The sequence below is a fragment of the Heliangelus exortis genome, chromosome Z (genome assembly GCF_036169615.1).
Source record: "Heliangelus exortis chromosome Z, bHelExo1.hap1, whole genome shotgun sequence".
Classification (NCBI taxonomy): Eukaryota; Metazoa; Chordata; class Aves; order Apodiformes; family Trochilidae; genus Heliangelus; species Heliangelus exortis.
This window is the reverse complement of record NC_092454.1, coordinates 49175533-49201758: the sequence shown is the minus strand read 5'-3', so window position 1 is coordinate 49201758 and position 26226 is coordinate 49175533. Positions and strand designations below refer to the sequence as shown.

The 26226-nt window shown below is 39.6% G+C and overlaps 1 protein-coding gene across 3 annotated transcripts; it reads right to left on the bottom strand.

Moving 5' to 3' along the window:
* Positions 1–4894: 4894 nt before the first annotated feature.
* Positions 4895–24128, bottom strand: HMGCR (3-hydroxy-3-methylglutaryl-CoA reductase). Of its 3 annotated transcripts, XM_071732199.1 has the most exons (21): positions 24010–24123; positions 23282–23425; positions 20395–20590; positions 19893–20004; positions 19305–19392; positions 19129–19213; positions 17594–17699; positions 16346–16452; positions 15879–15995; positions 15220–15371; positions 14114–14358; positions 13796–13968; positions 13171–13365; positions 12427–12585; positions 12127–12284; positions 10807–10912; positions 9969–10139; positions 7701–7841; positions 7447–7605; positions 6992–7146; positions 4895–6847 (listed from the first exon to the last, which is right to left on the bottom strand). In XM_071732199.1, the coding sequence occupies exons 2-21, from the start codon at positions 23305–23307 to the stop codon at positions 6793–6795; spliced, it is 2706 nt and encodes a 901-aa protein (XP_071588300.1). In that variant the 5' UTR covers positions 23308–23425; positions 24010–24123; the 3' UTR covers positions 4895–6792. The 3 variants fall into 3 exon arrangements, with proteins under 3 accessions (XP_071588300.1, XP_071588302.1, XP_071588301.1); XM_071732201.1 differs by lacking the exon at positions 23282–23425 and having other exon boundaries at positions 24010–24128; XM_071732200.1 differs by lacking the exons at positions 23282–23425; positions 24010–24123 and adding an exon at positions 23426–23919.
* Between the last annotated feature and the right edge of the window lie 2098 nt (positions 24129–26226).

Here is a 26226-nt window from a genome sequence, read left to right as displayed (position 1 = left end):
CGAGATGGGAGCCGTGCACTGGCTTGGAAAGGCAGAAATCCCATCTGGACGTTGCAGCTTTTGCACTGTCTCTAGACGGAAAGGCCACCGTTTTGTTGTTACCTATTTTTGTTTGTTTGTTTGTTTTTTAAAGTAGTAAAAACACCCGGTACGCGTCAGTTAAATTTGATCCTGCAGATACCAAATCTAGAGTTGCAATTATTTTTTTAACTGCTGTTATTAAAAGCTTTCGTGCCACACAGAAAAGTAAACTGTGTGCTTGTCTTTATCAGTATCTGTACACAGAGGAGGTGTCCCCTACCTCTTGCAAATAAATCATACGAGTATTAGGACAATCCAAACACCTGCAAACAAGAAGTGACATCGGAGTGGCCTCCCAGGGCAGCAGGAGTCTGTTTCAGCCCCAGTACCTTGGAGATAATTGGGGTGCCTTCAGTGCACTCCAGGAGGGACCTGACCTCCAGCTGAAGCTGGAGCCACACCAGGTGGCTGCCGTGTCACACACACATTGATGTGCTTCCCTGGCTGCAGATAAGGGACCTGTGTTGAAATACAGGAATAAAATAACCAACAAAAGGTTTAGGTAATGATTGAATAGCTTCCCTATGCTATTCCAAGGGCAAAACCTAGGACTCCTCTTGTATACCAATAAGCTTTAGCTAGTGGGTTTCACGATTTGGTTAGAATGAAAGAATATATATTGAGAAAGATAGGTAGAAACAAACAAAAAAATGCACTTTTGTGTTTCACAGAGGATAGTTTCTGAGGGTCACTTCATTCTGTGCTGGTACACATTATGACTTCTGCCTATCTGAGGTGCATGGTGGCATTATTACAAAAGCCTAAACATCACCTAATAGGATGTCTGCTTTTCTGTTTTGAAAAGCAAGCTCTTTTCTGTTTTCTGTAGCTGCATCATATACTTCTGCCCCATAGTCTGAGGAGACATGCATCAGTGCAGGCAGAAAACCAGCATTGCCCCAAACTGGCCAGACCCCTGCAGGACAGGACAAAATGAGTGAGCAAATGTGGCTTCACACACACTCACAGAAACTCCCAGATCCATTCCCAGCTGTGTGAAAAACAGCGACAACACAGTCCTGGAGCTGCTGAGCTGCTTGTCACGCTGGGCTTGGAGACTTTATAATGCACCTCCATACCTTAAAGGTACTGTAAAAGGAATCTTATCTGCACTTATTGAAGATAATAGACAGCAGGCACAAAAGACAGCTGGTCAGCCAGGTGGAGGAGGCGGGGAGAAACAGAGAAAGAAACAGAGGGTAACACATTATTCCCAGCCGCCTACCTAAGTTTTGCTCAGCTCCCTTTAAAATCCTTCCTATAAACCTGCATGGGTCAGAGAATGGGAAAGCCTTCATCTCAGCTCTGTATTTCAGCATTTCTGGTGCAGAGAGCAGAGCCCTCACGCCTGCTGAAATGTGTGATCCAGCCTTGGTCACAAATGGAAGTAGGGAGGCTCAGAAGCACCCTCCATTCACTGATAGTGAATTAACAGGAAAAAAACTTCCACCCTACCAATCAGTGTGCAAGCTTGCTGAAATGAATTACTCCATTTGGCTATACAAAAGGCAATGTATGAAATGAGTTCACTGTGTAATCAAAATTTTTAACAGTTGGTTAGAGAATTTCAAGGCTACGATTACCCATTAAGTGGTTTTCTGTCTTAGCAGGTAGCTCAAGGGCTTTTGGTTGTTCTTGGCTATTTCACCACAAGCAGTGACTTATAAATAGAATACAGAATAAAGATGTAGAGAGAAGGCAAGAATCATCAGGTAACAGGTGACTTGTTATCACTCTTGTTATAATACACATTGTGATTTCTTCTTCTCTGCCTTGCAAAGCAGGAAGCTTTCTCTAGTTCAATGAGCTGGCCGGCCTGATGGCTTCTAGACTTGGACAATTTCCTAAATTTCTAATTAGCAGAGCAAAAACTAAAGGTGCATGTAGTTTTCCATGCTAGGGGACTGAATCCCCTAGATTTTAAATGACCAATTTGTGGTGCTTCATTAAATATTGTAAGAAGCTGCTGTGACAACATTGCTTTAGTGGGTGTCCAGTTCTAGACTTCCCTACACAGAAAGAATTTTTACATGAGACAGCCAAGATTCTTCCTGAAAAAATAAAAACTGCCAACAGTGGTGTCTCTCTGTGTGCTCGATAGGTCTGCCCATTGTTTTTTTTCCCCCAGTAATGGAATGCTCTTTTTCAGCCAATATTCCTAAAAATGGAGCTAATTTTAACTGTCTTAGTGACATCTGGACCAGCTCTGGCAGCACTGTGCCAGTTCTTCCATACGAAAGAAGGGGAATGAGCTGGATCACTGTTTATACTGTTACTGTTACTAGCACTTGGCTTGGTTTGAGTTATTTTTTTTTAAAAAAAGTTATCCTCTGTGGCACAGTTATCTTTGTACACAGTGTATAAAGCAGGCTCGACGAGGCATGGGCTGTGGGCAAAGCTGAGCAACCAGTGCTGGGCAAGACAGGGTAGCAACCACTGCCCACTTGTTTTAAGGGTAAAGACAGTGTTTCAGGGGCACTTTATAAAGTCACTGCCTCCTTGGAAGATCACTTGTTTGTGATTGTGGATTGACAATGATGCAGCCTGTGGCAGACAAAGGATCACCTTCCATTTGTTCTTGGGGTGTGGGGAGTGGGAAGCAGTCTGGCAACCAGTGTTGTGGTACCAGGAAGCTACAGACCTATGCGACTCATCTTTCTCTGAGCTTGATGGACTGCCTGAGTCCAGCCTGTCACCCAATAGCCCTAGGAGAGACTGGTCACTGGCATAAATTTTATGGCATGGTTATTTCATACCAGGGCTCTAGCTTATGAAAATGTGCTCACCTAGTACAATTCTTCTCCAGAAGAGTAAAGTAGGCAAGGAAGAAATTCTTTACAATGAGAGTGGTGAAACACTGGAACAGGTTGCTCAGAGAAGTTGGGGCTGCCTCCTCCCTGGAAACATTCAAGGCCAGGCTGGATGGGGCTTTGAGCAACCTGGCCTAGTTGAAGATGCCCTTGCCCATGGCAGGGGGCTGGGGCTAGATGATTCATGAGGTTGCTTCCAACACAAACCATTCAGTGACTCTAGCTGGTCTTTATGTGGCTTTGTCTCAGCAGATACTGGTGCCAAGATCTAGATTTTCTTTGTTTTGTACAGGCTCTGGCTGAAATTGTCTTCATAGTAGCCTGTATGGGGGCAACCAACAGTGTTGAGAACACAGCATTTAGTTTTGGCTACTGCCGAGAAGGGGTTGGCAGCATTCAGGGGTTTTTTTTGTGCTTCCTTCTCCCCTGTGTCCCACACAATCAAGCAGGCTGGTGTGGGCAACAGCTCGGGAGGAGACACAGCTAGGAAGGCTGAACACTGTCCATACGGTGGGATGTAAAGACACACCCAGAGCCTGAAATGTACTTGAATGCTCCCCTGAGACAGCAAGTGGACACTCAGCCATGCTCTTCTCCAGGAAGGGGGGTGCCTGCACAGCAACACCACCCTGCCCCAGCACCAGGGCAGCATCCGCACAGGCTCTTGGTATCACAGCTACTTTTGACATAACGCTGTTTGCACCCCGTGCTGTGTGTGCAGGAGCCATTCCTCCTGTGAGTAAGAGACTAAGTAAAGCACACTCCACTTACAGCTTCTTACTCTGGCTGAGAGAAATCCAAGCCTACAGCAACTGTGTAATGAGAGCTGCAGAGCTTCCAAGCCTTGCAGCTGTGAAACCCAGATGAGTCAGTGAGACAGGGACTCGTATGTAGTGGCAGTGAAGGATGTTCAGGACAGAGAAGAACAAGCAATCTAGGTAAAAAAAATAGCAAACTAGTTACCAGAGTCAAATATGCTATTTTTACTATTGTTATTTTTTTCTAGTGTTTTTAAATATTTGGAAAAGCGTATCAGTTGTAGTATAGCATTTAAGTTGTAGCAGTTCTACAAACTTGGTTACAGACAGCGAGTTTGATTTTGTCAGACTGAAAACAGACACACAAGACTGCTGCTTGTACTGAGGCAACCTTGCTACATGGAATTTTCAGTTTGTGAGCAGAAAACAAAAGCCTTTTAGTCCCTAAATGTTCTAACACACATGAAGCAGTAACCTCAGCTGCTGGTAGGAAACCTGTGACTGTGAGGAGATTGAAAAGAAATGCAGACTGCATTCTATGTATGTCTGATTGTAGGCTCAATATTACCAAGACCAAAAATATCAATATTAAATTGATAATAAGACCAAAATATAAATATTACCGTATGGCAGAGGGGACAGGGATGGGGATGATTTTGGTAACATATCAGTAGCAGGGTACTGACTGAAAGCTTAACCACTCTGCTGTTAACATGCACTATGATATGAAAACTCTCATGGATGTCATCTCTTGATGTGGTAGTGATGGGTTCTTTTACTCTTCCAGCTTAACCCATCTTGCAAGAATATACAGTACTGTGTATTCCCACTAAGTGCCTCTTCCTTAAAGCAGTGAAAACAGTGTTAAAAACTCAGGTAGAAAAATTAATACATTAAAAAGCACCTTTGAAACTTTAATTTTGGTGGACACGTGAGAAACTGCCACAAGTGTAATTTATCATTTTTCTGAAGACAGCAGAAATGCCCAACTGGACCCCAGCAGAATGTATCACTACTGCTGCAGTTCTGCAGTCCTGTGACTTGGGCAAACTGCTTAATTCAGATTTGAGGAGTGTGACTGAGTACAGGCTTCTGCAAACAAGGTTGGGAAGTTCCCGTGTGTTTAGTAGCCCCACTGTGTTTAGTACTGTGCAACAGTTGTCTTTTCCTTAACCCTCTTAACGTTATCTCCTCAGGTATATCACTAAGTCATGAAGTAAGTTTAAAATATCACAATTAAGCCAATGCGTTTTCCATCCTTTTACTGAAACTGAAAAATTAATTCTGTACCAAAAAGTACACAATTTAGTAATAATACAAAATGTTAATTCTGCAAGACAGAATGCCAGTTAAATCCACCAAAATGAACACTGAACCACCATTTACTGCCAGAACAGTGTTACTTTAAATAAAATCACTGAATGAACATAAAAAACAAAGTAGTTTCAATGTTCCTGAAATAAAATGGTAAAATGGTAGCTATTAGCAACAATACTGCAGGAAGAGAAACGCTCATGGTATTTATGTGCTATCATATACCTAGCATGTATTATATCTACACTTGTACATTAGCTTTCTGAGCTCTATGAACAATGTTAATATTGTGTTGATGTAATAAAAAACAACCCATCATGACTTTCATCAAATTTGCACATTAAAAGAGCACCTCTGCTAGGTACCCCTTCAGGGACTTACCATTGCTTACATCCCTGAAAGAATCCCAGTCCAATGGTTCCCCTCCAAAACAACCCCAAACCAAACAAAAAAAAAATCCCCATTATCAAGCACATTAGTAGTTTTCCTCCAGCAATTAATTAGGTAGGGTAATGCAGTCAGTAATATTCCCAGAGGTGAATCAAACCAGAACACACCTGGGTTTTCTGCATTACATTAAGAACACCTGAGACTGCTTCACTGGTCCAAGTACAGTATTTTAATACAAAAACTGCTTGTTGCAATAACATGTAATTTCACTGCATTCCCTTAATTAGTACTTTTCATTGAAAAAAAGGATAAGATTTCTTCTTAAAATAAATAATCCCCATCAAGAAGATAGTTTATAAGGAATTTAAAAAAACAAAACAAAACATGACTCATAACTAGTGTTAAAGAACAGTGTGATTTTCTGGCTTCATTTTATCTCAGCTTAAGCAGTGGATATACACCTACTCCTAGGGAATAAGTGTCAAACACTTAAAAAAATTAAAGCAATAATTAAGAATATACAAACACACTGTACCTTAAGAGACATCTTTTAAAAGAAGTGTAAACATCTGTTCTTGACTCCTGTTTGAATGCACTCATAAAAAAACAGTTTAAAAAATTGCATTTACTGACATTACTAAACTGTCTGCCATGGAACTGCTTTTGAAGTTACCAGTTTCAATTTTTTTTCTTCCTGAACAAAACAATAGAAAACACAGTTTTTCCTTACTTTAGCACAGATTAGATTATTTTTTAACAGTTCAGAACTTTATAGGTCACAAGTTTTTCACAGAGGAATAGCCTAAATTGTAGAGTTTAAAACATTGAATGCTGCTTAGCTGAAGCAGCAGCAAATTAAGTATATTTATATAGATGCATATATCTATATATATATAGATATAGTATATATAGACAGAGGTTTCAACAAAACAAATGTAATTCAATAAAATCATCCTGTAGCCTAAGGGCTAAGTTTTACACATGAACAGAAGAAAAACTGGGAGTTCATGTAAAATTACCAGGTTTGTCATCACTTTTAAGAACATGCTTGTCTAACCAGAAAATAAATGGCAAGTGCATTCAAGCCACTATTTTTTTTTCTACTGTACATTTCAGTAGGTACCAGGAATTTACTAGCCCAAATAATCCCAACCTGTAAAAAAAAGACTGACCCTTAGGAAAATTATGTGTAAGAGTAAGAATTTAAAAGCTATGATCCAGGTATCTGTCAGATTCTTCCTTCATGAAGTCATCTGTAACCACTGAAGAGGGTCAAAGGCCTAAGTCATTTCATAAAAGTTCATGGACGTCTCTGTTTATCTTACACAGACATCATTGAATTGAAAGTGATTTTCATTCTAAACTTCACAGATTTTTTTTTCCCCCGTTCACTCAGTGAATTGCAAGAACAATTCTTCATTTCAAAGCCATTTTAATATTCAAGCTGTCTTCTTAATACAGGTTCCTTGAAGATCTTGTAGATTGATTTTTGACCTAGTCAAAAAAGTAAGATAACTACATTAGATAGTTAAAATGTTACACTGGTATTTTACGTTGCAACTGTTCATGTAATTATTCCTGAATTTTACGTACTTGGAAAAAGGGTAGAGCAACAGGACAAAAATGCAAGTTTTTTACCTGTTGTGGATCATGTGGCTTTTGACTAGATGCCCAGCTGCAAGAGCTGCCATTAGTGATAATTCTCCTGCCATCACTGTAGCACAAACAATTTTAGCAAGCTGGCGGGCGTTTTCACCAGGGTTGTCTTGGCTCGCACCTTGAACCCCAAGCATCTGGAGGGAAAAATATGCAGCATTATACCATGAAATCTAAGTAGATGTATGCTAAATTTAATACTGAAGTATTTTAAAATTATATCAAGCTAAGTAGCTTAACAGCTCTTCAGTATTAAACATCTTGGGCTTTAGAAATTAGACACATGAGGAAATTAAATAATTCTAAAATTTTTCACCTCAAATCCAGCAGGTTTCAAGAGTCTCCATTCCCACAACATTACTCAAACACAATATGCACGGCATGAAAGAACGATTTGATTTAAAATGCTAAGTTGCTTTGAAGTTTCAGACTTATACCTGCAGACAGGCCTGCTGTGGGAGCAGGTTGGTGCCTCCCCCGACAGTTCCTATCTCTATAGAGGGCATGGTGCAGCTGATGTAGAGGTCTTCATTGGTGGCACCAGTTCTCTCCATCAAAGTGATGCAGTTAGAGCTGCCCACGTTCTGTGCAGCATCCTTCAAATCAGGAAGGAGAAACAAAACACTGACTAAGCACCTCGTTAGGAATTACTGAACTAAAGTAAACTTGCATCACTGTAACACAAACCTACCTGACCACAGGCAATGTAGATAGCTGTCACAATGTTTGCTGCGTGTGCATTGTAGCCACCTATGCTCCCAGCCATGGCAGAGCCCACCAGATTTTTGTTTATATTGACTTCAACTAGATCTTCTGTAGTTGTCTTCAACACCTAGACAAAGTGGTAGACTTTTACTTACACTGTTCCTCAGGCAAGAGTGGAAATACACTATTTATGGTAAATAAGCCCTGGCCCCTTGTTTGGTTCCATAGGGAATTTGACTCAATCAGTGTCCTAGATACCTACTTTTATTTTTGTTCAAAAAGGGCCCTTTTCAAATGCAAGCAGCATTGTTCTAGTTATCAACAGAAAAGTTAGTGCAAAGGGTTTCAACTTGCACATGCCTTGAAGGAAAGCTCACCAGGTAAATTCTCCCTTTCAAGTTCTTGCTTATCTTCAGAATGAAACAAACAAAATCAACTAGGCTGATATATCCCATTAATTCACCTTCTCAGGATACAAGTATTTCTCCAAGTTGCTCCAGAAACTAAACACCCCAAAGATTTGCTCTGCATAATACAGAATGAAACTGAAGAGTTCAAGCATAAACCACCATGCCACCTTTGTAAAAAAACATTGTGAACACCAATATCAAATTAAGTGGCACATTTATACTATACTGATTGTATTTTGAAACCTTCAAGTAAAAGATTTACACTGAATTTATCATAAAATGATCAAAAACAACAAGAAAAAAAGTGATATGAGCAAAATTTAAGGAATATAGCAGGAGTAGCAGGTCATGACAGAGATCTGCATGAAGTCTACAACACTGACAAAAACATAGTTTGTGTGATAAAATTCTCTCACTGTAAGTAAATGTAGTGATGTACATGGGTGGGGTTGGGGAACAATATCCCAACTTTACCCAAAAACTATCCATAGCCATTACCAAAGGACTGGCTCCCCATTACTGTTTTCTGGAATGAAACTTGGGGTTATAATAGATATTGCTATTGAAGCAGCTGTAAAAATACAAACAATTTGAAAATTAGGAAACTAATAAAAAGCAAACCCAAGACATGAATCATGTTAATGTATAAACCCAGCCTGCACACACACTTGGAATACTGAGTCCAACTTTGTACCCAGAAGTTTAGAAATTTTAGAACAGAAAAAAATCCAAATATAAGAGTGATGATTGGCATGCTAGAGCAGTTCCATGTAGAGAAACCAATACTCTTCAGACTGAAAATGAGTACAGGTGAGAAGGTGGAAAGGCTGTGTAGAGCTACAGAGTGTTGAGCAGAGTGAAGACCAACGTCATGGGTCTCTCTTCCAGTACAAAACTAGAGATTCATCACACTCAGTCAAGAACAAGAAGGGGGTAGTTCTCACACAAGGTGTAGATGCACTATGAAATTCTGCCTGGAACACTAGTGTTGGTACCAGTAATACTAGCAGTGCTGGTATTAGATGTACTGATACCACCATTTTATGCAGTTTTACTAAAGGGACTGAACAAATGACTGGAGGAAAACAAATAAATGAACAAAAAAATCCATCAAATATCATTCAGACAATCTTGACCACATTGATAGAAGGCAAAGCTGAGTATGGTGTAGTAAACCCCTCCCTGGACAGTGTTTGTTGTGGCCAGTGCTAACCAGGTTAATAGGCAATGGACCTGGTCCAACACACAGTGCCAGTTTTCTGAGCCCACGTGGAAGAGCATCTGAAATAGCTCTTATGATATAGGGCAAGCTTGCTGGGGCTAAAACTGGCACTGCTTATAAAGGTTACCCTTCGTCACACAAGATGCTATGAAGCCTTGGAATGAACTGAAGCATCTGATTTATCTTCCTTCATTGGAGTAGGAAGCACATAAACTTTGAAGAGAATGTCAGGTTTGTGTGAATAACAACATGTCAGGGCAATTATCAAAATGACCAAGCCTGACGGCAGACAAAACTCCATGTCTGACAAAACACATCTGTCAAAACTGACGTAATTTTTCAAAAGTAGAAAGTGAAGCTCCCAATGCCTTCAACTGGATATGAATTATTCAATATATGCACATCCTACCAGAAGACACAATGAAAGGAAAAAAATCCTACTGTCGCAAGAAGAGTGTCTTTATCCTACAGCAGTATCTGAAAATACACACAGGAGTTGCTACTTATGTATGGATTAATTACTTACCTGGAAAACAAATTACAGTTAATATTTGTGCTGTAAGATAGGCATCAGTAAAATGTATGCATTCTTATGAACAAGTAAAAGTAACCAGACACTTACTTCTCTAACAACCTTGGCTGGAATGACTGCTTCACAAACAACAGACTTCCCTCTTCCTTCTATCCAGTTTATAGCAGCAGGTTTTTTGTCTGTACAATAGTTGCCACTAATAGCTATAACCTGGAGATCAGGAAACTCTTCATTCAGCCTTGCCAGTGCTTTTTCAGTACCCTGTTAGAAGAAAAACAGATAAAAGGAGAGTACATCATCATTATGGCTGCAAAATGAGCTACTCAAAGACCGTGGAACAGCAAAATTTAATTAAGTCTAATGAGCTGAAGAAAAGAACGTAATTTCAAGAATGAACCTGAAACAGGAAAAAATTTAAAACCTATTATGACTATTATTTTTTTAACCGTTTTGGGAACTATATGGTTCTTCCCAGAACATGTGGACTCTCTAGATACTTTCTGAGTACATGGGCATATGACTTACTCTAAGGTACACCATGAATCAAGTCAAACACTAAAGGCATGGAATTAATTCATTTTGGATGCAGCAGAAAGAGCTTCTCTACTGTAGGAAAACAGACTAAAGGGCTGCTGTATTTTTGGCCCAAAGCAACAGAGCAACAAGCTTTACTTCCATATTACCAAAAATACCTTTAAAAATCATAATTAAAAAAATAAAATGCAAAGTAACTTCTTTCTTTCATTGTTCTCATTCAGTTCTTGTTTACTCTTGACAAAGCAAAACACCTTTACTGTTCTGTAGCACTGCAAACAGTGCTGTCTTATCTTTCTGTCTTCGCATGCCAGGTAGTCACAGTATGGTAGGGCATAGTTCAGTTATTTTCAAAAGAAATACACATTTATTAAAAAGAGTTAAGGGTCCTTACTTTTGAAATCATATTCATTCCCATTGCATCCCCTGTTCCAGACTGAAAACGGATATAAAGGTTACGACCAGCCAAACTGATGAGAAGTTTCTGCAGACGAGCAAACCTGAAAGAAAATGTTAACTACTACTTACAGTCCTGAAGTGAAAAGATTAAGTCAGTTTTAAGTGGCAAAATCACAATAAAGCACTGTTAATCACACTGTGTTCCTCTCCCTCAGCACAGGAAAAAACCCTTCTCTTCAGTAAATACTTTTAAAACATTCACTGTGAAAATGTTTACTGCCTTTTTGTGTTTTCTATCCACAGACTTAATGCAATAAAATAACCAGAAGTGCTAACATTCTTTGGTGTTCCTTAGGAAGTCTGACTATCAGGTATAAATGAAAAATTACACCTTTGAAAATTCTTATGTCAGTTTTAGAGCAAGACAAAAAACCTGTGCCATCTTTAACAACAGTGCAAGCCCCATGAGTCAAACAAAAACCAGGAAATACTGCATATCAACAGCAGCATTAGTTGATTCTGACTTAAATACATGTATGTCCTTGGCTGACACTTACAAGACTGGTAAGAAACAAACCTGATCCAGACATCTCCCTGAATCTTCTGAAGAAAGCAAGTAATCTAGGTCTTAGGAAAAAAAAATCTAGGGCTTGAAATGGACTTAATACTGTTTTACAGTTTTTAGCATTTCAGTTCTAGCATTAATTGATCCTGTATTCTCTGGAGCCCCAGGAATTAATAATTAACTTTAGTAATACCACCTGGAAGGCTGGATTCCAGGCTTTGAATTACTTTTTGCATAGTAACTAATTAAAATCTAAATAAATGTTTATTTTTAAAATGCTAGGAAAAAATAAATAATGTATTAATATACAGTGTGGTGAGACACTGGCACAGCAAAGTTGGGGCTGCCCCCCCTCCCTGAAATGTTCAAGGCCATGCTGGATGGAGCTCGGAGTAACCTCAGACAGAGGAAGGTGTCCCTGCCCATGCAGGGGGGTTGAAAACAGACAGTCTTTAAGGTCTCTTCCAAACCAAACTATTCTGTGATCCTCTGGTAAGTCTTATGCAATGCAAATATTTCGTTGCTAAGATACATCTGTTTACCACTTATCTTTGGAAAATGTTTATTGCCTTGGTACATAGCCAGCATAACTTATGTCCTCCAAGATTCATACTACATGGGTTAGCCAAAATTAATGATTTCCTGTATTGCAGTATACTAAAAAAACCCAAAACCAACAATTCAGAGCTTTCTGCCATCTACAGAACTCTTATGACAGGAAACAAGGCTAATTATAGCCATTGTACTGACCTGCTTGTGCTGTCAAATGCTTCCTTCATTATTTTAAAGCCTTCAGGGCTTTCAAGCCAAACTTTCACTTCTGCAGCCCGGCAAGCAGTGGGCAGCCTTACAACAGGTCCTCGAGTCATCCCATCGGCCAGAATGCGGCTACTTGCTCCCCCACCCAGCTAAAAATCAAAACAGAAGGGAAAATTTTACTTTTTTGTAAATGTGAATTTTACTTCTTTGGAAGTCAAAAACATGCCTTACATCACCTCAAACACGTCTTATAATATAGGAGGCTTTTCAAGCTAGTCAAGCAATACTTACACATATGGCTCTACATCCTCTGTTTGTGCTTGCCACAAGGCATCCTTCTGTTGTTGCCATTGGCACCTGGAACTCTTTGTTATCCAAAAACAGTGGTCCTGCTACGCCTACAGGAATAGGCATATATCCAATCACGTTTTCACAGCAAGCTCCCATAACCTTACAAAAATAATACAAATGGTATGATTAGGTTACACTACAGCTGTGTTGTACAGTATGTTACATACTAAGTCAGTGATTACACTGTATCTTAGCAAAAAGCCACAACCTCACCCGTAAAATAACCAGTTCCTACCTCAAAAAATTAACAGCAACAACTATCAACAGCTGTGCAAGTTTAGTATTTGGCAGACATAATGACTCCTGTTAAGTCTTAAACACTATTTAAAAACCAGCACTGTTAAATGAATTTTTCATAAACTATTAATTTTAAATAGGCTTGAGCTCAAGGTATTAGTATTGTTCAGCTGACACAGGCTGTGATAGTAGAATTCTGCATCTCAGAGAGGAGGCAGGTGCACCCTTTAGTAAGAAGTATTTTTTTGGTAAGCTACAAAACTTATCCAACTCCCTACATTTAAATACATCAAGAGCATTAAAAAAGTAGTGCCTGATGTTTCCCTTTTAATTTATTTCCTTCTACATTAGTTTTGACCAAGCTCATTGTTAATTCACATACGTACCGTTGGCATGTAAATGGAAAATTATTTTAGAGTGAGTTTTGCTTGTCTGCCTTTTACTTACCAAAGAATAATTATAATTCCTATAAGGAAGGTACTGCAAAGATGAAGGTTCAGGGAGCTTCTTGGATAACATCTGTCTGCGAATGGACACACCTCGCTCCTGAGTTTCCATCAGGGTTTCCAGTTTGTATGCAGGAATATGCTTGGCATTAACTAGGCTGATAACTTCAGCATCAGTTAGGTATTTTGCACCTTTCTGGAAATGTAAGGGGTTGGGAGAAAAAAAGTAGAGAGTCTCTTGGTGAAAAACCTTTTAAATGGTCCCAGATGAAACAGGGTAGTAACTTTACTTCGACATTATCAGAGTACATCTAAAAGGAATTTACTGTCAATGCCAAGATACAATCAAATTTTTCTTTATTTCTATATGTATATGATGAAGCTTCAATGACTTAAGTTTGTCATGGATGATGAATCTGCTCCCCCTTGCCCCTCCTTGAGTGACTGGAGAAGTGGTGCAGAGAAGTGTTTTGGTTTAGTTGTGACTCCACCCAGCCAAGTTATTAAAGCCAGATACATTTCTGAAGAATGATATTACAGTCAAGAGGACTATTTAAAATGGAAAATTAAGAACTTTAAAATCAGATGCTGCAGTAGATGTCAAAAGAAAAATTATTTTTCCGTACCTCTGCATTTCCAAGTATACGAACACATTCTTCAATGGAACGTGGCTCTTTAGGCAACTCCATTTCTTCCTCTTTCCCACTAAGACATGAAGAACTTTCCACAGGGTTGCAGTTGCCAACTACAAATGTAGCTTTGGTCGATGACTCTGCCAATACAGGTTTTATGACTTCATCTGCATAAAGACAATTAAAAGCAACTTTGGTTTAAAAAATAAACAAATTAAGTTTTGATTCCAGACGTAACATGCTACCACAGATTTCACTAATTGCTCCTTACATTCATTAACAAGTTCAGACTTAAAAATGCTAAAAGATTACCATTCCCGTCTTTAGGAACCAGAATTTCTTCAACTGTGTTGGGCTTCTGGTTGTTTTTCAGAAGTCCAGACTGCTTCCTGCAGCAATTCTCAGGGACCTTCTTCTGGACCATCACTGGAGATGTTATGGGATTCTTCAGTGAGAGCGTGGATTCCGTCTCCGCTTGCTCAAAGAAGATGTATTTGACAGCAAGGAGAAGGGCCAATCCAAGAGTGATTACTTGCTCAATATCCATACTGGCCATTCTAAAACAGACAAATCAAAAAGTAATTACAGAGTAGACAAAGTTTCTTGTTTACAAGATCATTTTGACATCCCTTTGCTTTAGAAAGGGTAATAGTTCCATCATAATCTATACAATTAAACAAAATCCAGTAAAAAGACATTTTCTACCTATTTAATTATGCTGGCTTAGGTGGGAACTAGTTCTTTGTATTATTAATAACATAATAATTTTCAGATGTAATTAGTTACTAAATCTATGCTAAAGAGCAGTCCTAGTAAGAAAAAATGCCTGTAAAACATTGACCACCTAGCAGCTACATCAAGCTATATAGATTTAAGTGATCTTACAAAAATTAAGTAGAAAGTTTCAATTATCATCCTCTACCAATAACGACTACTGTAACACAATCTGAACTGCTAAAAAAGCAGAAAAAAAACCCAACAGAAACAGTTCCGAGTTTTCAGAAGTAACATGGAGCCAAGAGGCTGCTAACTTCAGTTGAGCTGAAGGAAAAGCAACAGTGACATTGCTTTTGCACTTGTGTGTCAATGATCACAAGATCAGCATAAATAATACTCCAGTGCAATGAGAAAATTTATTTCCACTGTGCTGTGAAAAGTGTCAGTGCAAGTGGGAAAAGACAGTGTTTTGAAGCATACAGGACAGCTGGGTCTTTATCATGTTCTTGATTACTTCAAGGAGATCAGACAAACAGCCTAATACGGAAAGTTCTTATGAAACATGATCTCTGGTTCTAAGAAATCCTGAAGTGGTGAGATCTGCAAGCTTGCAAGTGTTGTACCCTAGGACCATAGCTTGGCAGCAGTGGAGAATACACACTAACCAAGGAAAAAACCTCCTCTTATGTCACGTTGCCTACCGGGAAAGGTAGAACTGCCATAATGACACATTAGGTTCAATCCTCTTTGGTGCATTCTCATCCAATCCCCCTGAATTTTCCACAGTATTGTTTTGAGCAGCTGGTTCTGCTATCCAACGACTGTGAGCATGAACAAGAACCAAACCCAGTGACTGTATTAAAAACACAAAACAAAAGAATAAATATTAATTTTCCAACTGTAACTAGGTATCTAACCAACTATTAACCATTTTTCCTTTTTGTCTGGCTGGTTTCTTTTTTTGTTTCCCATGCCTTATAAGTCTAAAGCTAAAAGCTCATTTTACACACCTCTGATCAACACCCTTTCTGTTCTATTGAAGCACTCAAGAGCTTTGAACCTGCCCCACTGCATCCTTCTTCTTGCTCAAGTAAAAAGCAAAAGAAGAAGAGAGCACTGTAAGGGTAAGTAGGAAGAAAACAGTACACATGAAAAATCCTGACTATTTCACATGGAAATGACATATGCTGGAAGACTAAGTGTAGGTACAGGAGACATATTAAAAATTACCATGGTAAATCAAGACTAATGGGGTACAGAATACAAGTTTACAGAAAACAAAAGCTTTATTAATTGCACCAGGACACACTATTGGCTGTATAAGTAAAATATTGGCTAGAAGTAAAAAAGAGCCACAAACCATAATCATTTTGACCCTCTGTGTTACAGGATTTGGCTTATTTTCTTCTTCTTCCAGAACACGAGCAAAATGGCTAAGCTGCCATATAGGGCGCCCTTCACGACTCTCTCTTGAAAGCTGCAGAAATAATAAATTAGAAAACAGGTCCTTTTTACTACATATTAGACTAATAATCACTGAGTAAGCATCAAAGTAGCATTTTCATCTGATCATTAAGAAATGACCAACAAAAGACTTGGCCTACAGTCTATGGTTTAGCTTACTTTGGACTTCAAATAGTGGAAAACTCTGGACAGACAATAAATTGCAATATAATTTGTTCACCCTGCTCTAGATCAGAACTCATCTTATTGAATGTTACTCCTTTACTGGGTCACTAACAAGTTACTGTTATCAGACACTTCTTGGGCATTACCCCTGTCTGCTTCAAAAGAAAGACAACTATGTTTTTATTAAGTTCATCTTACCTCTAATACCAAGGACACACAAGCTGGGAAGAAGGTCATGAAGACAAAATAGTTGGCAAGAACAGACATACAGCCAAAGCAGCACATAATTTCAAGTTGTCGTACACCTACATAAAAAAAAAGGCATTTTTTACCCTTGAATATGCAACAGATGTTCTGTATACTTTAAGTGTTGCAGAAGTAAGAAAGAACCCATTAAACTGACAATGCAGATTACACAGAGAACTGTCTCGATTAATTAAAACCAAGTACAATAAGCCCATGTCATTATATATTAGCTTATTCCAAGCACAATATGAATCTACAGTATGGTATTTACACAAAGCTTTTTCAGAGTAGTTATGAATAAATATAATTACAGTTCACCAGTATTTTAAAGTCTCACACTGAAAGTATGAAATTCCTCAGTAATGTAAACACAGAATAATTAGCCAACATTACATATTGAAATGCCTTCTGAAAGATGGCCAACTAAGTGCTCCTGGAATAAGAAAGACCATTCACCCCACCTATGGGGTATACCCCACCTTTTATAAGCCTGTTGTCCAGAAAAAGTCAACTAGTCATGTCACATATGCATTACAGAACTGCCTTAGAAAAGATGCAAAAGCTGACAGTATAAATAATAGTAAAGAACACCAATGGTTTGCTACCCCAAAACAAGGGATTTCTTCCTGGGAGTAAACAGGAAAACAGCTTATTAATACACAATGCCCTGAAAAGCAAGTGCACTGAAAGATACCTTTAAGGTACTGCAAGACAGTTAAAAACCAAAACCAAACCATACACAAAAAGTAAAAGACAAAAACAAACACGCAAATAAACCCAACTTTAGTCCTAACTATGTGCCTTCAATTTATTTTACAAGGAAATGAGGGATTTACAATTGAAAATCCTTTGCTTCTTACATTGAACTATTCTTTTTTTAAAGAAAGACAACTGGTACTGCACAAAGAACTGAGAAAGAGCAAAAGATGGGGTGGGGAAAAACAGTAATATATTGGTTATTTTAAATTGAATTAGAAAAACCTTCCTTGCCTCCTTGCCTGGAGTAATTTTTAGAAATACTAGTTTCTTACAAGAATAGAAACTCATATTAAGTGTGGACAATAGAAAAATTTAGCAGCTACTGAAGTGTTAACAGGAATGATTAGGCACACCTATTATTTGAAACTCTTAATATCCCAATGCCTTTTAAACAGTCCTTTTCAACTAGAAAGATTTAGACCTTTAAACTGCATTGCTTACCTGACATAGTACCAACACCAATCACAAGACACTCCACAAGTGCATCCAGTGTAAATGTAGGGCCTAAAATTGCCATTCCACGTGAAATATTTTCTCTTACTTCATCCTAAAAAGAAAAAGTCCTGTACATTAAGCTGAAAATCAAATTAAGGAAGTACACCTAACATGAGCAGTACTGTTGTGATAAGGCCTTATAAAACATACATTGAAAATTAACTATTAGGAAATAATACATGGTTTGCTTTATTTCTGGAAAGTTACTACACCTTGACAGCCTTTATGTACTTAAGATTATTTAATTTTCATTAGCTTCTATATCTCTGGCTCATCACTATTTTAGGCTCCTACAACACTGATCAGCACAGATTTAAATAAAGTACACTCAGAAAAACAAGACCTAAATACTTCAAGACATGAACCAGAAGCCACTTACATTACAGCATTTCAAAAATCCTTGGAACCACATATCTGTACCCTAACTTTTTTTTTTTCTCATTTTATTGTTTAACTTTCTAGAGTAACTTGAAACAAAAAGCCAAAATACACTAAAGCCTTCTCCTGGGAAAAAGGGATTTTCTCCAAAGGTAAGGCATGGGAAACTCTGTTTTTCTTTATGGTTTTGGAGGGTGGAGGAGAGAAGTTGTAGGGAAAACCTATTTGTGAAGAACTTTCTTGTAAATTAATAAAATATTTGTATAGCATTGTAACAGAATATGCAACACTAATAATATTGCATGTATGCATAATTTGCTATATACTCTAATATACTATATTAAAAATAATATATACTTTTATCATACCTAAAGTGCTCTACTACCATTTAGAGTGTTTGTATTTAGAAATTAATTTCACTAAATAAACTTTTATGTCAGGAAAAAATATTACATATTAGGAAAAAACATTACAATGTATGACAAGAAAGATGTCCCGTTTTATTTTCCTTTTGTGCCATGTTAATTACATTAGAGCATGAACATTTCTGCCTAGATATATGCTATGATTGTTCTAGAAATAAGCTCTTTCAATAGTGTAACATTAGATGTTTTCTTTTTATGCAGTGTTTTTGAGCCCTAGCAATTAATGTTTTTTTTTTTAACCAATAATACTTCTAGGTAAAATTCTAGGTGAAATTTGGTCTAGGAACTCTATCCTCCTTAACAGTTATAAACATTGCTGGTATAAAAATTCTGAACCTACAAGTTAGGCGTACATATAATTAACTTTGCTCATGTGATTATGCACACTAATTTTAGTGCTATTACTCAACTTGAAAACTAATCTGGATTGGAGACAAGGGAACGCAGAATCTGGTTAATATCTGATCTTTCTTATGTATCACCTGGATTATTCATAGAATAATAAAACAAGATGGCCTTAAAGATCATCTGGTTTGGACTTTCTGCCATGGGATAACGTTCATCTTTGAACATTAAATTCAAAAGCTCCATTGCAAAACAAGAAATGAAACAAACATGCAAACAAAGAACTAAAACCCAAAACAAAACCAAACCCAAAAAAACTCAATCTCCCCTGACCTGTGAGTTGGAACTGAGTGCAAATTTGGCTAATGCACTTGCTCTTGACAGATCAATCAGAAGCAGGAAGAAGGGTAACGCTTCACTGGAAAAGAGTGGCACAGGTCAAAATTAAGCTTTACTGTACAGGAAAAATAATTCAAGCAAGAAATACAGAATAACAATTCACTACTTACTTTAAACCTGTCAGTTCTTTATCCAAGAAGTGAATTACAACTGTGCTAAAAACAAAACTTGAGAAGATTGTGAAGAGGCCAGCAATACCTTTAGAAAAAAAAAATTAAAATTGGTATTTATTATTTGTTATTTAATGTACTTAGCAAACAAATGACAATTCTCATCTTTCAGACTGCATTAAAAGCAGCTGAGAGTCAAACTGAAATAGATGCTGGTTTTATGCAGATAGTCAAGTCTAAAATCTGCACTGCGTTCAAAGCAAGATTCCTAAGAAATAAAAAGCTATAAATCTTCTCATTCATTATCAGCACAAATGAAAACTGCCTTGAACAGCACAATATTTTTAAATGTTAGCATAAACAGTTATTTCAAGAACTACATTTTCAGCATCTATATAATCCTACACAACCTCTTAAAAACCACAGCATTTTGAATCATGTGGAGTATTTGTTTTGCTACCCAGCAAAAAATTAAAAATAATGCTGTGCTCTACATAGCATCAAAATGTTATGTATTTATTACTGATCTATACTAAGAAACAACAAGTAAAATACACGCAGCAAATATAAAAAAATCAGATACAGTACCTAAAATATACTTTGACCCAAGCTGCCTTAGGTTCTGAAACTGGAAATATATATAAAGGATTGCTATACAGCGTGTGATTGTCAGAATGATGATGTCACTGCTCAGAACATCCTGTTTGAAACACAAAACAATTCAGTCAGCTGTTACATGAAGTAGTAACTTGTTGAGTGTCAATAATAAAAATACATACTTTGTGAAGCTGCACTACACAGTTCTCAAAATAAGCTTGTTTGCTTAGAAAACCAAAATATTACAAATAATCTTAATGTAAAATCCTTGTTCACTAGACACTGTGCAACTGAAAGTTAAGATTTAATAGAAATGTTTTTAGTAGCACATCACTGCTTGCATGTACCTTTAATATCTACACGGAAAAAAGAAGTCAATTAAGAAGTTTCTGAAGAAATTCCTCCTTTTACATCACAACCTGACACTGCTCTACAGAAAACCCTGGATCTACTGACTAACAGTGAGTACTACAACATGAATTTAAACCCTTACTTCTTCAAGTTTGGGGCATTCATAATTCCAGCCACAGATCTTATCATTCCCAGTGAACATCTTCATGGACATCATACAGATGGTGAGAGTCACTGTTCCCACAATGACTTCCCATGGATGAGAAGCTACGAAAAGGCCATGCATTCGGAAGAGTCTGGACAACATTTTCAAGACTGTTTTTCTACACTTGATGAACCTGCAACAAAAGAGTATTTCATACGATCAAAGATGAGATTTAGGGCTCTGTAGCTCTAAGAGCTCTATAAACTTCTGCAAGTCATCCCTCAGAAAAAAGCCAAAAAACAGTGAAGTAACAGACAAGTAAGGAAACTAATCTTCTCCTTTCAGTTTTCTGTGTAAAACACATTCCATTTGAAACAGTATCAGCTGCTTCCGCCTTCTCAGTTTTTTTATTTATTTATTTTTTAAATACACATGTCCCCTGTTTCTTTAACTTCTTACTACTAAGTCTTACTACTACTCTCACATCATCTCTTAGCACCTTCCTGTCACTTTGATAACCCTTTTACTCCATCTTCTTGTTTTTACCACTTATGGAAGCATTCACTACGTTCTGTTAATTCTTTCTACTCACTCTATCAAAATATTGATTAACCAGTTAATCAATTTATTATAATTTTAATTTTTTATGTTTCCAACTAACCATTGTTGGTAGCGCTCAACATCAACAGCAGGAATTAATTATTATCTTCCTCTGACTATATTTTCCCTACCTGCTGCTCCATATTATGCAGTGATTCAAGACAATCACATTCAAAACAGTTGCTTCTTCACCTCAAGCACCATGAGGTATCACCACCTCACACACAGCATCCTGTGACAGTTTTATCTTGTACCCATAACTAATTCCTAGGTTACTGATTAGTTTCATAATTCCCTAACAAACATTTGACAGAAATTTCCACACCCCTCCTTCATGTAACTGACAATGTGAATTTCCTGTACATAGTTCAGTTGCAAAATCACATCCTAGTCTGTTTGCTCTATATTGCTCCTTTAGACAATTTCATCAAGACTGTTTTCTTCTGTTTTATAGCCTAGAAACAAAGCATCATAAAATTCTCTCTTAAATACATTAGTACTGGTACTTAGCTTTTTTCATTTCACAAAATCACCAGCATATAAAACTCTGTGATGAATGCTGACTGAGTAACTATATTGTGATGTTCTTAACCAGTCGCCTGGCTAAGAGAGACAAGCTCTAATTCAGTATGTGCATGTACACACATAGCACTGTAAAGATTTCCAGAGGACTAAGAGATTTGCACACTGTCACTTCAAGGGGCATAAAAAGACTACCTTCATGGTACCTTAAAACTAACAACAGTCTCTCCATAAGGCCTCTGAGAAGACAGTATTTCTAGGACATAAAAAACTCACTTAGACATAAAAACTGAAGCTGTCATTCAGTGGAAAAAAAAAAAACAAACCAAGGGAAATATATCTTCTTAGTGTTACTGAAGATATCAGAATCATCTTGGTTTCCTACCAGTGACACTCACAATCACATAAGCACCACCACAAGCAATATATTTTTCTTTATCCTTAAACAGTGAAGGTGTGGTAGGATTTTCATGGCTCATTAAATAAAGGGGGGAAATCGTTGAGAAGCCTGCCTTCCTTACAAACAAACAATTCCATTTTCTATCAGAAAAAGAGCAAAAAACCACAACAAACCAACTGCTTTTTGAAGTCAACTTAGATTAAATTACACAGAGGAAAACATAGGCTATGTACTGGTTTGCAGATCTTTGTTCCTGCAAAAGTGTTCATAGTGGTATTATACTTTTTCCTCAGCAGAATGGATGGTATCTTTTGATTAGGAAAACTAAAATAAGAGGTAAGACATTCCATATAAGGAATATCTTAATGCCAAAGATCATGAAGCAATGCAAAAAACCAGAAAAGGCATAGCTATGTCCTGTGAAAATACAAACAGTTTTTAATACCATGTAGTTTTCAGAAAAATCAGAATTAATACTCACTATGTGACTATGTGGAGTCTTACCAGTTTGAAAACTAGTGAGACAATTCCTCAATTTTGACAGTTGGAATTATTACCTGGGCATTAAAAATCTGTTTGTAGAAGTAGAAAGATTTCTTCAGATATTACTTCTCACATTTTTAAGCAAGAGTAGTAAGTGTAAAATGCTTCACATAAATCAATTACAGAAAAATATTAATTTAATTATTAAAACAATAATCCATAATATCTATTATTATTACACAATGTCCTACAGTGAACCACTGCTATGAAAATAGAGGATGCCTCAATGCTGATCTTGGGGTCAACTGAGTGGCAGTAATACCTAAACTAAAAGGATTCTTTAATGCCTTGGTATTTATTTAACCTGCCTGAAATGCCTGGGGTGTTGTGCTATGCAACTCACATTTCTAGAAGATACTGAGGATTCTGTACACTGATTCTGCATTACTGAGGGCTGCAAATAATATTTCAAGGCCTAGGATCAGCTCATATTTCTAATTCTGTCTGAGGTATTTGTATAGCTACACTGACTCATATCTTGAAATTTGCAAGACATGTTAAATATAAGGCTGAAGTTTATTAACATGCTTTTCTTAAATTTCAAATTGATGGCTGAAAGGAGACATTTTGTAAATCATATCCATTTCCTGCTCTCCCTTGTTTTCAATCAAAAATTTCCAGGAGACTACTAGGTAGAGCAATCCATTCTAGTAACCAAAACATCACACGAACAAAAACAACTGCAAACCCTTCAAAAACTTAACCAGCATGTGAAAGGCGAACTAGACCGGTTGTAATGCTTTTAGAGCATTACTCTGCCACGTAGCACTGTAACTATTTGCTTAAATACCTTAGGTTTGCCACACAGCTCTCACTAACCTCTGAGCAGTCACCTGCAGCATCATCTATTAGATCAGCACAAATTTCCCATCTCTTGCTGGCTGACTCAGCAATCGCTGTAAGTAATATTATGAAGGAACCGAGAGGCAAAAATAGCTGAGCAATAACCTGTGCAGAGCTCACCTGAAACGCACAGGACACCACACAGACTTTGTCAAACTGCCAGGTCGCTTTCTGCATTTTCAGAAAGGGAACCACCCTCACGCATCGCCGCAGCCCCTCAAACCCCGCCGAGAAAGTGGGCAGTCACAGCCCTCCCGTCAGACCTAGGCTGGGCCGCCCCGCAGGCCGCCCGGAGCCGGCACGGGGGCCGAGGGGAAGCCCGAGGGTCTCCCTGCCGCCGCACAACCCGGCGAGCCCCGCGCATCGGCAGCGCTGCGGGGAGGCGAGGCGGGCGGCCTGCCTGACGCGGCCCAGCCCGAGGGGCCGCGCCCTCCGATGTCAAGAAGGCACCGAGAAAAGGGCTCTGACCTCCCCCCGCCCGACACGCAGAGCTGCGGGTAACGTGGGCCCTAGGGGCAGCGATAGCTCCGCTGCCCTCCGCCGTTATCCGGCCGATCTCCCAGGAGCCGATCGGGGCCCGGTGCCGCAGCCAGGTCCCGGACCACAGAGGACCCGTATCACGACGGCGGGCTGCCCGCACCGCGCCTGACAGAAACGCGTCCCCGCGGCCCCCTCGCCCTGCCTCCCCTGCCGGCCCTGCTCACCTCACCGCCGCCGAAGCCCCGCACACCAGACACCCGCTCGCCGCCGCGCTAAGGAGTGAGGCTGCCGCTCCTCTCCCAGCAAGGACACCCGGGGCACGACACCCCAGCCTCCGCCATCGCCCGATCGCGCAGCCAATCGGGAGCGCCTGGCACGCCCAGAGCGAGGCGCGTCACACACTGCGTCGCCGGGGCAACCGCCCGGCGAACGCTGTACAGCTCGAGTCTCGATCAGGAGCGGGGAACACGCCATCTCGCCATGGGCTGCCCGCCAATGGGCCGCCGCGCTCCTCTCTCCCTACGTCCTGATTGGGCAGCAGCGTGCGGCTTATTTGCATATGTTGATCGACCCACAGATCTCCCACGCCCCCGCCGCTCGGGAGCGGTGTCGGGCTCCTCACCGCACAGCCCAGGCGACGTGGCCGTACCGGCCCCGGCCCCGGCCCCGGCCCCGGCCCCGGCCCCGGCCCCGGCCCCGGCCCCGGCCCCGGCCCCCTGTGCTCACGGCGCGGGGAAAGGCGCGCCGGGGTCTTCTAGGCACGCCCAGCGGCCTGGGAGACCCTGGTAAGGTCATAGGGTTCGCGCTGTTTCCACGGCCCTCGGTACCGCGCTGTGGTACCGTTTGCATCGCTTTATGGAGGCGTTGAGAAACGGCATCTTAATTTTACGGCTCTGTTGGTTGTGGAAAGCAGTGGTGCCCCCGACACCGAGGAAAAATGCTGCATACTTTCATTTTAGCTTCAGGCCAAAGAGGAAATGCTTTCTTTTGATCATTAAGAACAAGAGGGTCCTCAGTCTCTTTGGGCAGTCTGGGGCAACGTGCTGCCCTAGGTTGCAATACATGGCCATTTTGTGCTCCTGGGTCTAAGCAACAGCAAGCTAGCACGTTTAAGTAAAAAAAAAAATTAAAATACATTCTGCAAGTAGTTGGTACAGATGACCTACGCTTCAGCTTCTCCCAAACTCCTTTCTACGTGTGCTATTTGATTTATTCAAAATTCTAGTAGTTGCACGTACTGTGAAGCATCAATGGGATTCTCAAAAACGGATTAGGTGAGGGTTCCTAAGAACTCCACCCCCACCCAAAGTAGTAGTTGTTGTCAGTAACAAAATCATTCATGCCAGGTCAGTCTTTTAACATGTAAATTACACTGCCCATTTGCATATTCAGTGATGCAAGCAAATCCTAAGAATTTGTGTCCATCATCCCGATAAGCTTCCTTCTCGACACTAGTGTCTTCTTCAGTTACTTAAGAGTGAAGTATTATCAGTGAGATTTTGGGAGTAATTTACTTAAGAGTGAAGTATTATCAGCAAGATTTTTTTAGTAATTCGGTAACATGCAGAGCATTAGCTGTAATTGCATACTGACGCGACTAAGTCAAAGCGAAACAGCAACCTGTACACAGCTGCAACAATTATGTATAATTGATAAAGATTTTAATGTCACCTTTAGTATCCCACCGTTTTCCACACTTCTACCATAGCAGTGTCTTTTTAAAATATTCTGTGATGAATATGATTTAGGAAGTCACAAAAATGCTAATTTTATCAAGTTCACTTGGAGTAGGAGTCACTATGATGATTTGTAGTCTGTGCCGTTGAGTTTTTGTACCTGCACTGGTGGCCCGCCCATGGCTTCAGCTTCACGCCGCCAGAGGCCACAAGGGCTGCACTGTGCTGCTGCACTGGGCTCCTGCACTGACGGGAAGCAAAGCTGAGGCAGAACGGGGCTGCTGTAGTTAACAGCTGACTGTGCTGTGACATCCGAGAGTGTTGCTGCAAGCACTGTGAAAATAGTGGCAACTGATAATGTGCTAATGCAAACACGCTTCTCCTTCTGAACACCAGACGTTCGTTGTGCTGGGTACATCAGGTGAAGTTAGCTGGTTAAACGCGGACACGGAAGTACACCGGTTAGGAAAAGGGAACAATTTTAGGTGACACCCAGATCGGTACGTTAAGTTCTTCGTTAAGCGCACGACAGGGTCAGAACGGGGAGCCCAACGCTAGGGAGGCAGCACGAACCCCTGCCGGAACATGTGTGGATGCTTCAAGCAGGCAAGACCGGTCGTGCCGAGGGACTCTCAAATAGCTCTGAAAAAAAACCCTGCTGCTTTCTAACCTGCTGTCTACTAACTTCTACCGCCAGCCACTCCGTGTTGCACCTTATTGGCTGCGCTCGCTGCAAAAGAGCTCCTTTCTCCGTCTCTGCGCATC

Excerpts from the sequence above, each read along its gene's own strand:
- HMGCR (XM_071732199.1), bottom strand. The coding sequence starts at position 23,307 with ATGATGCTGCAGGTGACTGCTCAGAG. Across the intron at positions 20,591-23,281 it reads CTGCAGGTGACTGCTCAGAG|GTTCATCAAGTGTAGAAAAA; the intron begins GTTAGTGAGAGC and ends CTTTTGTTGCAG. Across the intron at positions 7,606-7,700 it reads TCTACATTGCCTGTGGTCAG|GATGCTGCACAGAACGTGGG; the intron begins GTAGGTTTGTGT and ends CCTGATTTGAAG.